The 13954-nt window shown below is 39.2% G+C and overlaps 1 protein-coding gene across 1 annotated transcript in view; it reads left to right on the top strand.

The window, feature by feature from the left end:
* The window catches only part of LOC103189554 (mucin-19), a 50536-nt gene extending 36816 nt beyond the window's left edge, over window positions 1-13720 (top strand). The window contains exons 27-40 of the mRNA XM_042335447.1: window positions 1230-1352; window positions 2914-3043; window positions 5073-5101; window positions 5679-5723; window positions 6032-6061; window positions 6450-6494; window positions 8230-8274; window positions 8583-8627; window positions 9015-9059; window positions 10790-10834; window positions 11143-11187; window positions 11575-11764; window positions 13355-13399; window positions 13639-13720. Of these exons, the coding sequence (XP_042191381.1) occupies window positions 1230-1352; window positions 2914-3043; window positions 5073-5101; window positions 5679-5723; window positions 6032-6061; window positions 6450-6494; window positions 8230-8274; window positions 8583-8627; window positions 9015-9059; window positions 10790-10834; window positions 11143-11187; window positions 11575-11764; window positions 13355-13399; window positions 13639-13720 (944 nt within the window). The remainder of the gene's footprint in view (window positions 1-1229; window positions 1353-2913; window positions 3044-5072; window positions 5102-5678; window positions 5724-6031; window positions 6062-6449; window positions 6495-8229; window positions 8275-8582; window positions 8628-9014; window positions 9060-10789; window positions 10835-11142; window positions 11188-11574; window positions 11765-13354; window positions 13400-13638) is intronic.
* The last annotated feature ends 234 nt before the right edge of the window (window positions 13721-13954 follow it).

Below are 13954 nucleotides of genomic sequence, written 5' to 3'. Positions count from 1 at the left end.
AAGCAGCTTTGCTGTATATGTGCAAAACAATAAGTGATGTTGAAAGGCACATAATGTCCCAGAATTCAGATATTTTTAGCTTCCTACACAAAAATTGTGGGCACTATATGTTTTCCTGTTCAAACAAATTGACAATCAGGAAGCTGTGTGCATGTACAATAGAAAAACACTATTGTGGATCACTATAACATTAATTTATATTTTATATGTATATCTTCACTCTAAACAGCAATAAGAGAAATTTAAAAAGAAAATAGTACAAAAGGGGAAAATTAACTAGTTGGATCCTTCTTCAGCGACAGAGGATAAATTAGAATTCAATTCAAAATTGGAAGGAATAGTCATGTTCAGGAAGTCATCAGAAGTAAAATTAAGAGTAGAACCATTAGAAGTATTGCAAAATGGTTGAAGTAACTGAGTCCTTCAGGAATTGAAACAGGATTATGAAACTCCCATTTTAATGCATGGAGTGGATCAATGTTTAGCAATTCAGCTATACCACCTAAAGTGTGAAGGTTGAGTGCAATATATGCTATGATCTGAAGGAAGGTTATGAGTGTAGAATTGTTGGCAGAATTGGATAGATTTTGGTTAATGAAACAGCCTTGGGGATGCCCAAGTCAGTCAAAAAAGAATCAGAGATTTAACCATCCACCTCAACACCAATGTAACAAGGTGAGAGGAAACTTGATAAGCTGACAGTTCAGTGCATTGAAAATGAATTGCTGACTGTCCATCTTTGCTTCAGTTTTATAGGGCACTCCATCTAGTAACCTGGCACATATGGTCTGTGATGAATATTTTTGGAGTCCTGTGGCTCAGTGGTTAGAGCACTCGCTTTGCAAGCGAGAGACCTGAGTTCAATTCCAGGCAGAGGGCGAAACCTTGGGCAAGTTTCCTTACTCCACACGCCTAATAATAATCCCTCCAAAACTAAAAACAATAATAAATTGGTCATTTTCAATCTACGACTGTTTGTGGGACATTGCTGTGCGCAATTGGCTGCCGCGTTTGCCCACAAATATACAGTCAATTCACTTTACAGTGTATTCTGTGAAGCGCTTTGGGACGTCCTCCCGACGTGAAAAGCGCTATATCAAAAGCAAGGATTATTATTATTATTATTATTATTAATTTAAGTAAACCTAAGTTAGATTAAACACTCTTTATTTTCATGGGTATTGAATGAATCGCTGGTTAACACACTTTATTTTTGTTTTCCATTGCAGCTGTATTCTGTGACTATTATAACAAGGAAGGTGAATGCACGTGGCACTACAAAGCATGTGGAACTGAAATAAAAACATGTTTTCATAATACTATCACCAAGACATATTCTAAAGTGCTTGAAGGTCTCGTTTAAAATTATTTTCTATTTAGATTGTTGCTTTTGTTAACTGGGAAAATATTTCTCAGCTAATTTCAGCAGAGGATTGCTTGTGTTAAATATGTACTGAATGGAATTGTGCATGAGTTTAGAGGAGGATCAAATTTAAAATCCTCGTCCTCACTTTTAAAGCCCTCCAAGATCATGCTCCTCCCTTTCTCTGCGACCCCTTAAAATTATTCCAACCTGTCTACTCCCTCCGTTCGGCAGACATTGGCCTGCTCCATGTCCCTGGCCCTGCCATTGATGGACGGGCTTTCAGCTTTTCTGCCCGTAGCTTCTGGAATTCCATCCCTGAATCCCTCCGACCCGCCCCATCCCTCGCCTCCTTCAAGGTGCGCCTCAAGACCTTCCTCGTTGACCGTGCCTTCAGTCACACTCCCACCAACACTACCCCTTCCTTCCAATCCTCTTGATTCCAAACCCCAGGTCGGGTGCAAGTTCTTAATTATCCAACTCCTTGGGACATCCTTCCATTGTGAAAGGTGCTATATAAATGTAATTTATTGTTGTTGAGTTATCAAAACAGGCGAGAGAACTTGGGCTTTTGATGATTAAGACCAAAAGTATTACAGTATGTTACTTGTACGGAAGAATTAGAGAGAGAGTTGGAGGATTTTCATCACTTAAAAGCTTGTTGAGGTGTGGAATACTTTAACACAAGTGGCTATGAGACTCCAAGAATGGAACCAATCAAAGGGGAACTAGATAAGCTCCTGAGAACTAACAATGATAAGGATATGGAGAAAGCGCTGAAAAGTAGGTTAAATAAAAAGAGCGATTGTTTTAAAAGAAAAAACAAGTGGCAGTGGCAGATTTAGGCTCTCTGCCTAAAACCATCTGTTTCTATGTTTAAAACCAAACAATGTTTTTAGATAGATACAAAATGCAAATACAGTTTCAGATTTTGTATAGCTAAGGTTTAAACAAATATGTTGAAGAAAGAGCAGATTTATTTTATTTAAAAAATATTCAATTGTTGGCAGGAGGAGAGAAATAATAATAATAATCCTTGCATTTGATATAGTGCCTTATCACATCGTTGAAACTCTCAAAGTGCTGTACAGAATATATCATAAAGTAGGTTGACTGGGTGTATATATACATTATATATTAGATATTATATATATTGAAATAAATGAGAACACATAAACTGAATCGTTAGAATAAAACAAATGGTTAGAATACCATAATTGAAAGATTCAGATTATAAATATATTCCCAATTTATCTACAGTAGCTGCAGGATTTTGTGGGTGAGTGACAAGGGTGTCTTGTTGGCTGGATTGTGTGTGTGTGTATGCTGAATTGAGGATGCACTGTTAATTTATTAAATATTCTGTTAATCTTTCTTTGAGCATTACACATCACATGGTGCACTTTCTACTATTTTGAAATTGTATCTTATTTATTTTCTTGGACCATTATATGTGTATCTGTGGAACCTAATAAACTCTGAGCTAATTCATGACGATTCACAGGTAACAGTGCCATATTTGACTTCTGTTACTTTATTTAATTTTCTAGGTTGTTATCCAAAGTGTCCGGTTAGTGCACCGTACCTGCATGAATCTCACATGAAATGTGTTCAGTTGTCTGATTGTAACTGCATCTTTCATGGAAAAGTAATAGAACCACATCAAGTTGATGGCAACTGGTAAAGTATTCATAATTTGTGACTTTCTTTGTCATTAATCCTTATTGATATTGTTAGAAAAATCCAAATAAGAATGGATGGAATGGATTATATTGATTCTTTAATACTCAGAATCCCAATGGGTTAATACGCTTGGTTAATTGCCTGCTACACATTTTGTAGCCCACGCAGGCACGGCCATCGTCCCAACTATCTACTAGTTACGGTCGTACCGGACTCCTAATTTCTGCGAGTACCATGGCCACCGTCCCAACTATCTACTAGTTACGGTTGTACCGAACTCCTAATTTCTGCGAGTACCACGGCCACTGTCCCAACTACTTACTAGTTACGGTCGTACCGGACTCATAAACACGTCAACTGCCGTGTGTATTAATTCAGAGTATCCTGCCGAATCCCAAATTGTTAGAAAATAAAATCAGCCAAATCTGTAAGGAAATAACGACTAAAGCAACTAAAGTCTAATTCCTTTAACCAGATATCAGACTGTTTTATTATTATTCGTTCGTTATTCCCCAATATCCCGATGGGTCAGACCAAAGGCCGGTACAATCAACAGATCTTATAACAGAATAATACCACTGTAGATATCTTGAGTTCAACACTGTGTCATTACAGCACACAAGCTTGATTCTTCATGCTTTCAGTCTTCTTGCTTACAGCTTTCAATCTTCCATCCGATACCCTCAGTCCCAGTGTTTCTAGCTCTCAGTCTTCCATCTCCCGTATCCTTGTCTCTGCGGCCCGGGATGGCCCTATCTACCGTATCCTTGTCTCCGCAACCCGGGACGGCCCCATCTCCCATACCCTTGTCTCTCGTATCCTTGTCTCCACGACTCGGGACGGCCCCGTTCACAAAGTTAACGGAACTCTTATACTGATGTTCGTCCAATCATGGTGCGGACATCACCTGGTCGAAATCATGCTGGGTTCACGTGAACACCTCATGGGGTGTATGTGCCTCAGCACACATACACATTGTCCTTAAGACTCCTGTTATCTGATCTAATTGTCTAAGATAGAGAATTGATCAGTTTAGGGCTGTATCTGGTGCTCATTATTTTGTGGTGTGGGATCATTCGTACATTCCTTTTAGGTGACTGGTTATTTCTTATCAGTATCCCGGGATGGTACCAAGGCCCTCTAGTTTAAGCAACTTGCTCATTAGTTGCTATTCTTGAGGGTTGCCTTCTGTCGCTCGGCAGGCTCTGTCAGAATCTAGCGACTTATTGCTCAGTCGAGATCCTGTGTCGACTGGTACTTTGGACCGTTACCTCTGTGGCTTGTTGTCATTTACTGATAAGAGGTGACCCCCTGCCCCTGTCCGTTATTCTTTCAAAAACAGAGAAAAACAGATGTGTCCTATCCCATGACTGTCAGTCCAGTTGTCCCCCACACTTAACTTAAAAGTTAACCCGTTTGCAACATCTATTATGATTCTAACATTATACAAAAAGTGTAAATTCTAACAATATGGAACACGATGCTATAGGTGGACAGATTGATTTCAAGATCCTCACTCTCAGTTCCACTGTTTGTCGTCCTGTTTTCAGTCCATGAAGGGTACTATATAAATGCAAGTTGTTGTATAATTATAATGCAGCTGACTTCTAGAGCTTGATATTTTTAAAGTTACCAGATAATGGAAAGCTACGTGTTTTTACATGGTTAAACTTCAGCAGTACCCAATTCTATACTCGTGGCTCAAATCCTGGCTCTCACCAATCTGCACCTAATACTCTTTAGAATAAGGTAAGCAGGGTGTGTTCCTTAAGAGAGAGTGTGCATTTCATTCCAGAGTCAGGAAAATTTCCATGTGAACATGCAATACATATGTGGAATTCTCAGTCTGGTTTGGATACTCAAACACGATGATTGGGTGTTTCTGCTTGTGTCAGATATTCACCTGATGAAAGCAAAGCAATATCCATGGTCCATCAGCAGATGTAATCAATTACAGATGAATTATACGAAAGGAAACAATTTTTTTCTCATTGATCAAAGTATCCAAACATTTTATCTTTTGCAGTGCTTGTATTAATGGACGCATTACATGTGGTAAGTAATATTTATGTCGTCGGCAACTTCGGCCACCATCCTACCTCTACCCTCCCTGCTCTCCAAACCTCCTGATCCCAACCCCCTGCTCGGGTCCAAATCCCTGCCTGTCCAGGCCCTGGGACATCCTCGAAACGTGAATGGTGCTATATAAATGTAATTTGTTGTTGCTGGTTACTTTCACCTCTGCATATATCAACAATGTAGCAATTGAGTAAATAAAACTTTGTAAAAGTTCATGTGATCACTGATGCTGTGGACTACAGTGGACTTGCCTGTCTCAGGAACCAAACTACCAAGACCGTCATCGAGGGTTGGCTCGATTCCCACATTGCGTTGCCAGGCACGTCAGTTTAGCTCCAAGGAGACCTCGCTTATCTCCACTCAACCAACTCCCACCCCCCCCACCAGAAGAATAGACTTACTTTACCACCTTGCCTAAGATCATCATGAGTTTGCCCTCAATTGTGGGTGAAACTATGCCATTGTTCAACTCTGAGAGACAACTCCAAATGGAGGGTGCTACATAAATGCAATTTGTTGATGTTGATGTTATTTAATTTGTTTTCTTGTATAGAAACTACAACCCCAACAACTATTACCTCAAGCACTTCTACAACAGGTGAGTACTACAATTGATGTCAAATCTTCTGAAATATTAATGTCATTCTTGTATTGAGTTGTTAAATATAATTTTAAAATGTAAGATAGATTTGAAGACGTGTCTTGGTGGTTTCAATTTTCAAAACTGTTATTGATTTAACAGCTGTGCCTAAGATCACCAGATCACCTCCCGTTGCTCCTCAGTGGGGGAATAAACTCCGCCATTGTTCAGCTTCGAGAAGCAACCCTGCATGGAGAGCGCTACGTAAATGCATGTTGTTGTTGTAGTTGTAAAATGTAATGATTTAAATTTGTTTTCTCATATAGAATCCACAACCACAGCAACTACTACAACAGGTGAATAATGCGTTTTATGTCATATATTCTCTAATATGAATGTCAATTACTGTGCACAATTGGCTGTCACACTGTCCCACAAAAGAAACAGTCCAGTCACTTTGCAATATATTCTGTGAAGTGCTTGGAGATGTCTTGAAGATGTGATAATGAGCTACATGAAAGGCAAGGATTATTAACTGAAACCTCCTCACTCGTAGCTGTTAAATAGTATTTGACAATGTGAGAAACAGTTTAGGAGACCTGTCAACAATTATCGCCCTTTCTCTTTAGTTGGGTTGAAACTCCGCAATTGATCAGTTCCATGCAACATTACTCTGAATGGAGAGTGCATTATACATTCCGGTTGTTGTTAAATGGAATGATTTGAATCTGTTTTGTTTTGTAGAAGGTACAAGCCCAACAACTACAACCACAACAACTTCTACAACAGGTGACAAATTCATTTTATGTCATATATTTTCAAATAGTAATATTAAATTGAATCTATTAAAAGAATTGAGGGAAGAGATAGCAGAGGCACTATTACATATATATAATAACTCATTAGAAAAGCGAGCAGTGCCGAAGGACTGGAGGTTAGCTTATGTTGTACCTATATTGAAAAAGGGAGATAGAAGGGAACTATAGACATGTATAGTTACATCGGTGGTAAGAAAGATAATGGAATCCTTACTGAAGGAGGTAGTAGAAAAGCATCTAGAAACGGGAAACATAATCAAGAATAGTCGGCACGGATTTCAAAAAGGAAGGGGTAGCTTGACCAACCTCATTGAATTCTGTGAAGGGTTAACAGAAAGAGTAGACAATGGTAAGGCGGGAGATGTAATACATTTAGATTTCCAAAAGGTGTTCGATACGGTACCACATAACAGAATAATGAATAAGGTCAGAGCATGTGGTGTCAGGGGAAAAATTGCAGAATGGATAGCAAGCTCGCTTCAAAACATAAAACAGTGAGTAGTGTTAAAGGGTAGCTACTCAGACTGGCAGGGGGTGGCCAGTGTTGATCCTCAAGGATCGGTATTGAGACCACTGATGTTCACAATACACATGAATGATTTGGCCTCGGGAATCAGCAGTAGACTTTCAAAATTTGAAGACGACACCAAATTGGGGGGAATAGTTAATACAGAGGAGGCCTGCAACAATTGACAGCAAGACATTAATAAACTTCCTGAATGGGCATTTCAATGGTCTATTTTGGTAGAAGGAATAAGAAAGTCACATACATCCTGGAAAATAAAAACCTAAATGGCGTAGAGGAGCAAAGGGATCTAGGGGTACCCATACACAATTCACTAAAAGTGTCAAGTCAGCTTAATTAGGTCACACAAAAGGCAACCCAGGCTTGGGGTTCATTTCAAGAGAGATAGGAATGAAAAGCAGGGAAGTTATGGTAAATTTCTACAGAACCTGGGTAAGACTACACTTAGAATACTGTGTGCAGTTCTGGTCCTCACATTATAGATGGGATGTAGAGGCAATGGAGAGGGTGCAAAGGAGATTTACAAGGATGATATCATAACTGAGAGGTGATATCTATCCGGAAAGGCTAAACGTGCTCAGACTGTTCTCTCGAAAAGAGGAGGATAAGGGGTGCCCTGATAGATATCTTTAAAATTATGAAAGGTTTTGATAGGGAAGACGTAGGAAGATGTTTCCACTTGTGGGGGAGACCAAGAATGTGGAACATGCTACCACAATGAGTAGTTCAGGCAAATAGCATAGATGTATTTAAGGGAAAGTTACATGAGGGAGAAAGGAAAAGAAGGCTATGCTTGAAGGCGTAGTTGAAGAAGGGCAGGAGGAGGCTCGTATGGAGCATAAACAGCGGCATAGACCAGTTGGGCTGAATGGCCTGTTTCTGTGCTGTATATTCTAATGTATTCTAATGTAAATGTTATGCAAATTCTTTGAATATATTGTGAAATAACATTCGAAGATATGGGGTAGATTTGAAGATGTGGCTTGTCAATGCTATTTTCAAATTGATCAATGCCATTAACTGATAAAATAATCGTGCTTACAGTCTCCTCCCATTCTCCTCGACTTGGTATGAAACTCTGCCACCTTTCAGGCTCTCAGATGCTACTCAGAATGAAGGGTGCTATATAAATGCAAGTTGTTGATGTTGTTGAATAATTTGAATTTGTTTTCTTGTATAGAACCTACAACCACCAGCACTATTCCCTCAACAACTTCTACAACAGGTGAGTAATGCAATTGATGTCATATATTCTCAAATATTACTATAATTCTTTTAATGAGTTGTTAAATAACATTTGAAAATGTAAGATAGTTTTGAAGACGTGTCTTGGTGGTTTCCATTTTCAAAACTGTTATTGATTTAACAGCTGTGCCTAAGATCACCAGATCACCTCCCGTTGCTCCTCACTGGGGGAATAAACTCTGCCATTGTTCAGCTTCGAGAGGCAACCCTGCATGGAGAGCGCTATCTAAATGCATGTTGTTGTTGTGGTTGTTAAATGTAATGATTTAAATTTGTTTTCTCATATAGAATCCACAACCACAGCAACTACGACCACAGCAACCTCTACAACAGGTGAATAATGCGTTTTATATCATATATTCTCTAATATGAATGTCAATTACTGTGCACAATTGGCTGTCACACTGTCCCACAAAAGAAACAGTCCAGTCACTTTGCAATATATTCTGTGAAGTGCTTTGAGATGTCTCGAAGATGTGATAATGAGCTACATGAAAGGCAAGGATTATTAACTGAAACCTCCTCACTCGTAGCTGTTAAATAGTATTTGACAATGTGAGAAACAGTTTAGGAGACCTGTCAACAATTATCGCCCTTTCTCTTTAGTTGGGTTGAAACTCCGCAATTGTCAGTTCCATGCAACATTACTCTGAATGGAGAGTGCATTATACATTCCGGTTGTTGTTAAATGGAATGATTTGAATCTGTTTTGTTTTGTAGAAGGTACAAGCCCAACAACTACAACCACAACAACTTCTACAACAGGTGACAAATTCATTTTATGTCATATATTTTCAAATAGTAATATTAAATTGAATCTATTAAAAGAATTGAGGGAAGAGATAGCAGAGGCACTATTACATATATATAATAACTCATTAGAAAAGCGAGCAGTGCCGAAGGACTGGAGGTTAGCTTATGTTGTACCTATATTGAAAAAGGGAGATAGAAGGGAACTATAGACATGTATAGTTACATCGGTGGTAAGAAAGATAATTGAATCCTTACTGAAGGAGGTAGTAGAAAAACATCTAGAAACAGGAAACATAATCAAGAATAGTCGGCACAGATTTCAAAAAGGAAGGGCTTGCTTGACCAACCTCATTGAATTCTGTGAAGGGTTAACAGAAAGAGTAGACAATGGTAAGGCGGGAGATGTAATACATTTAGATTTCCAAAAGGTGTTCGATACGGTACCACATAACAGAATAAGAATAAGGTCAGAGCATGTGGTGTCAGGGGAAAAATTGCAGAATGGATAGCAAGCTCGCTTCAAAACATAAAACAGTGAGTAGTGTTAAAGGGTAGCTACTCAGACTGGCAGGGGGTGGCCAGTGTTGATCCTCAAGGATCGGTATTGAGACCACTGATGTTCACAATACACATGAATGATTTGGCCTCGGGAATCAGCAGTAGACTTTCAAAATTTGAAGACGACACCAAATTGGGGGGAATAGTTAATACAGAGGAGGCCTGCAACAATTGACAGCAAGACATTAATAAACTTCCTGAATGGGCGTTTCAATGGTCTATTTTGGTAGAAGGAATAAGAAAGTCACATACATCCTGGAAAATAAAAACCTAAATGGCGTAGAGGAGCAAAGGGATCTAGGGGTACACATACACAATTCACTAAATGTGTCAAGTCAGCTTAATTAGGTCACAAGAAAGGCAACCCAGGCTTGGGGTTCATTTCAAGAGAGATAGGAATGAAAAGCAGGGAAGTTATGGTAAATTTCTACAGAACCTGGGTAAGACTACACTTAGAATACTGTGTGCAGTTCTGGTCCCCACATTATAGATGGGATGTAGAGGCAATGGAGAGGGTGCAAAGGAGATTTACAAGGATGATATCATAACTGAGAGGTGATATCTATCCGGAAAGGCTAAACGTGCTCGGACTGTTCTCTCGAAGAGGAGGATAAGGGGTGCCCTGATAGATATCTTTAAAATTATGAAAGGTTTTGATAGGGAAGACGTAGGAAGATGTTTCCACTTGTGGGGGAGACCAAGAATGTGGAACATGCTACCACAAGGAGTAGTTCAGGCAAATAGCATAGATGTATTTAAGGGAAAGTTACATGAGGGAGAAAGGAATAGAAGGCTATGCTTGAATGCGTAGTTGAAGAAGGGCAGGAGGAGGCTCGTATGGAGCATAAACAGCGGCATAGACCAGTTGGGCTGAATGGCCTGTTTCTGTGCTGTATATTTAATGTATCTAATGTAAATGTTATGCAAATTCTTTGAATATATTGTGAAATAACATTCGAAGATATGGGGTAGATTTGAAGATGTGGCTTGTCAATGCTATTTTCAAATTGATCAATGCCATTAACTGATAAAATAATCGTGGTTACAGTCTCCTCTCATTCTCCTCGACTTGGTATGAAACTCTGCCACCTTTCAGGCTCTCAGATGCTACTCAGAATGAAGGGTGCTATATAAATGCAAGTTGTTGATGTTGTTGAATAATTTGAATTTGTTTTCTTGTATAGAACCGACAACCACCAGCACTATTCCCTCAACAACTTCTACAACAGGTGAGTTATGCAATTGATGTCATATATTCTCAAATATTACTATAATTCTTTTAATGAGTTGTTAAATAACATTTGAAAATGTAGGATAGTTTTGAAGACATGTCTTGGTGGTTTCCATTTTCAAAACTGTTATTGATTTAACAGCTGTGCCTAAGATCACCAGATCACCTCCCGTTGCTCCTCAGTGGGGGAATAAACTCTGCCATTGTTCAGCTTCGAGAGGCAACCCTGCATGGAGAGCGCTACGTAAATGCATGTTGTTGTTGTAGTTGTAAAATGTAATGATTTAAATTTGTTTTCTCATATAGAATCCACAACCACAGCAACTACGACCACAGCAACCTCTACAACAGGTGAATAATGCGTTTTATGTCATATATTCTCTAATATGAATGTCAATTACTGTGCACAATTGGCTGTCACACTGTCCCACAAAAGAAACAGTCCAGTCACTTTGCAATATATTCTGTGAAGTGCTTGAGATGTCTCGAAGATGTGATAATGAGCTACATGAAAGGCAAGGATTATTAACTGAAACCTCCTCACTCGTAGCTGTTAAATAGTATTTGACAATGTGAGAAACAGTTTAGGAGACCTGTCAACAATTATCGCCCTTTCTCTTTAGTTGGGTTGAAACTCCGCAATTGATCAGTTCCATGCAACATTACTCTGAATGGAGAGTGCATTATACATTCCGGTTGTTGTTAAATGGAATGATTTGAATCTGTTTTGTTTTGTAGAAGGTACAAGCCCAACAACTACAACCACAACAACTTCTACAACAGGTGACAAATTCATTTTATGTCATATATTTTCAAATAGTAATATTAAATTGAATCTATTAAAAGAATTGAGGGAAGAGATAGCAGAGGCACTATTACATATATATAATAACTCATTAGAAAAGCGAGCAGTGCCGAAGGACTGGAGGTTAGCTTATGTTGTACCTATATTGAAAAAGGGAGATAGAAGGGAACTATAGACATGTATAGTTACATCGGTGGTAGGAAAGATAATGGAATCCTTACTGAAGGAGTTAGTAGAAAAATATCTAGAAACGGAAAACATAATCAAGAATAGTCAGCACGGATTTCAAAAAGGAAGGGCTTGCTTGACCAACCTCATTGAATTCTGTGAAGGGTTAACAGAAAGAGTAGACAATGGTAAGGCGGGAGATGTAATACATTTAGATTTCCAAAAGGTGTTCGATACGGTACCACATAACAGAATAAGGAATAAGGTCAGAGCATGTGGTGTCAGGGGAAAAATTGCAGAATGGATAGCAAGCTCGCTTCAAAACATAAAACAGTGAGTAGTGTTAAAGGGTAGCTACTCAGACTGGCAGGGGGTGGCCAGTGTTGATCCTCAAGGATCGGTATTGAGACCACTGATGTTCACAATACACATGAATGATTTGGCCTCGGGAATCAGCAGTAGACTTTCAAAATTTGAAGACGACACCAAATTGGGGGGAATAGTTAATACAGAGGAGGCCTGCAACAATTGACAGCAAGACATTAATAAACTTCCTGAATGGGCATTTCAATGGTCTATTTTGGTAGAAGGAATAAGAAAGTCACATACATCCTGGAAAATAAAAACCTAAATGGCGTAGAGGAGCCAAGGGATCTAGGGGTACCCATACACAATTCACTAAAAGTGTCAAGTCAGCTTAATTAGGTCACAAGAAAGGCAACCCAGGCTTGGGGTTCATTTCAAGAGAGATAGGAATGAAAAGCAGGGAAGTTATGGTAAATTTCTACAGAACCTGGGTAAGACTACACTTAGAATACTGTGTGCAGTTCTGGTCCCCACATTATAGATGGGATGTAGAGGCAATGGAGAGGGTGCAAAGGAGATTTACAAGGATGATATCATAACTGAGAGGTGATATCTATCCGGAAAGGCTAAACGTGCTCGGACTGTTCTCTCGAGAAGAGGAGGATAAGGGGTGCCCTGATAGATATCTTTAAAATTATGAAAGGTTTTGACAGGGAAGACATAGGAAGATGTTTCCACTTGTGGGGGAGACCAAGAATGTGGAACATGCTACCACAAGGAGTAGTTCAGGCAAATAGCATAGATGTATTTAAGGGAAAGTTACATGAGGGAGAAAGGAATAGAAGGCTATGCTTGAATGCGTAGTTGAAGAAGGGCAGGAGGAGGCTCGTATGGAGCATAAACACCGGCATAGACCAGTTGGGCTGAATGGCCTGTTTCTGTGCTGTATATTTTAATGTAATCTAATGTAAATATTATGCAAATTCTTTGAATATATTGTGAAATAACATTCGAAGATATGGGGTAGATTTGAAGGTGTGGCTTGTCAATGCTATTTTCAAATTGATCAATGCCATTATCTGATATAATAATAGTGCTTACAGTCTCCTCACATTCTCCCCGACTTGCTATGAAACTCTGCCACCTTTCAGGTTCTCAGATGCTACTCAGAATGAAGGGTGCTATATAAATGCAAGTTGTTGATGTTGTTGAATAATTTGAATTTGTTTTCTTGTATAGAACCGACAACCACAACCACTATCTCCCCAACAACTTCTACAACAGGTGAGTAATGCAATTGATGTCATATATTCCCAAATATTACTATAATTCTTTTAATGAGTTGTTAAATAACATTTGAAAATGTAGGATAGTTTTCGAGATGTGTCTGAGTCATCGCTATTTTCAAATCTGTTACTGATTTGACAATCCTTTTTTTGTTCAGCCGCATGTCTGACACGTGCAGAAACCAATCACAGTGTTTAAGAGTATCCAACCCAAGCTGAGATTTCCCTGCCTCCCAGGTACACATGGAAATCCCAGCAAAAGATTGTTCGAATGGAATGCCTGGAGGGACGCATCCTGCTTATGTCATTCTGCAAATAACTAGGTGCCGGTTGGCAAGAGCCGAGGCTTGGGGTTCCAAAGCTTGCCTCTTGCCAATGTCTAGATGATATGAAAAAGTATTGTATCAAGTGCAAGGATCATTATTATTATTTACCACTTCATGTCCTGCAAGGACCACCTTACCCATTAGGTTTTAGGTGTGCAGTGTCATCAGGAGTTGAGTGGGATGACTCACTGCCACCTGTGACTGGTCTGCCCTTCTTGGTGCTGTTG

Source organism: Callorhinchus milii, unplaced genomic scaffold (genome assembly GCF_018977255.1).
Source record: "Callorhinchus milii isolate IMCB2004 unplaced genomic scaffold, IMCB_Cmil_1.0 Scaffold5, whole genome shotgun sequence".
Lineage (NCBI taxonomy): Eukaryota > Metazoa > Chordata > Chondrichthyes > Chimaeriformes > Callorhinchidae > Callorhinchus > Callorhinchus milii.
The sequence above is the reverse complement of the archived record's forward strand: the minus strand, read 5'-3'. Positions and strand labels throughout refer to the sequence as shown.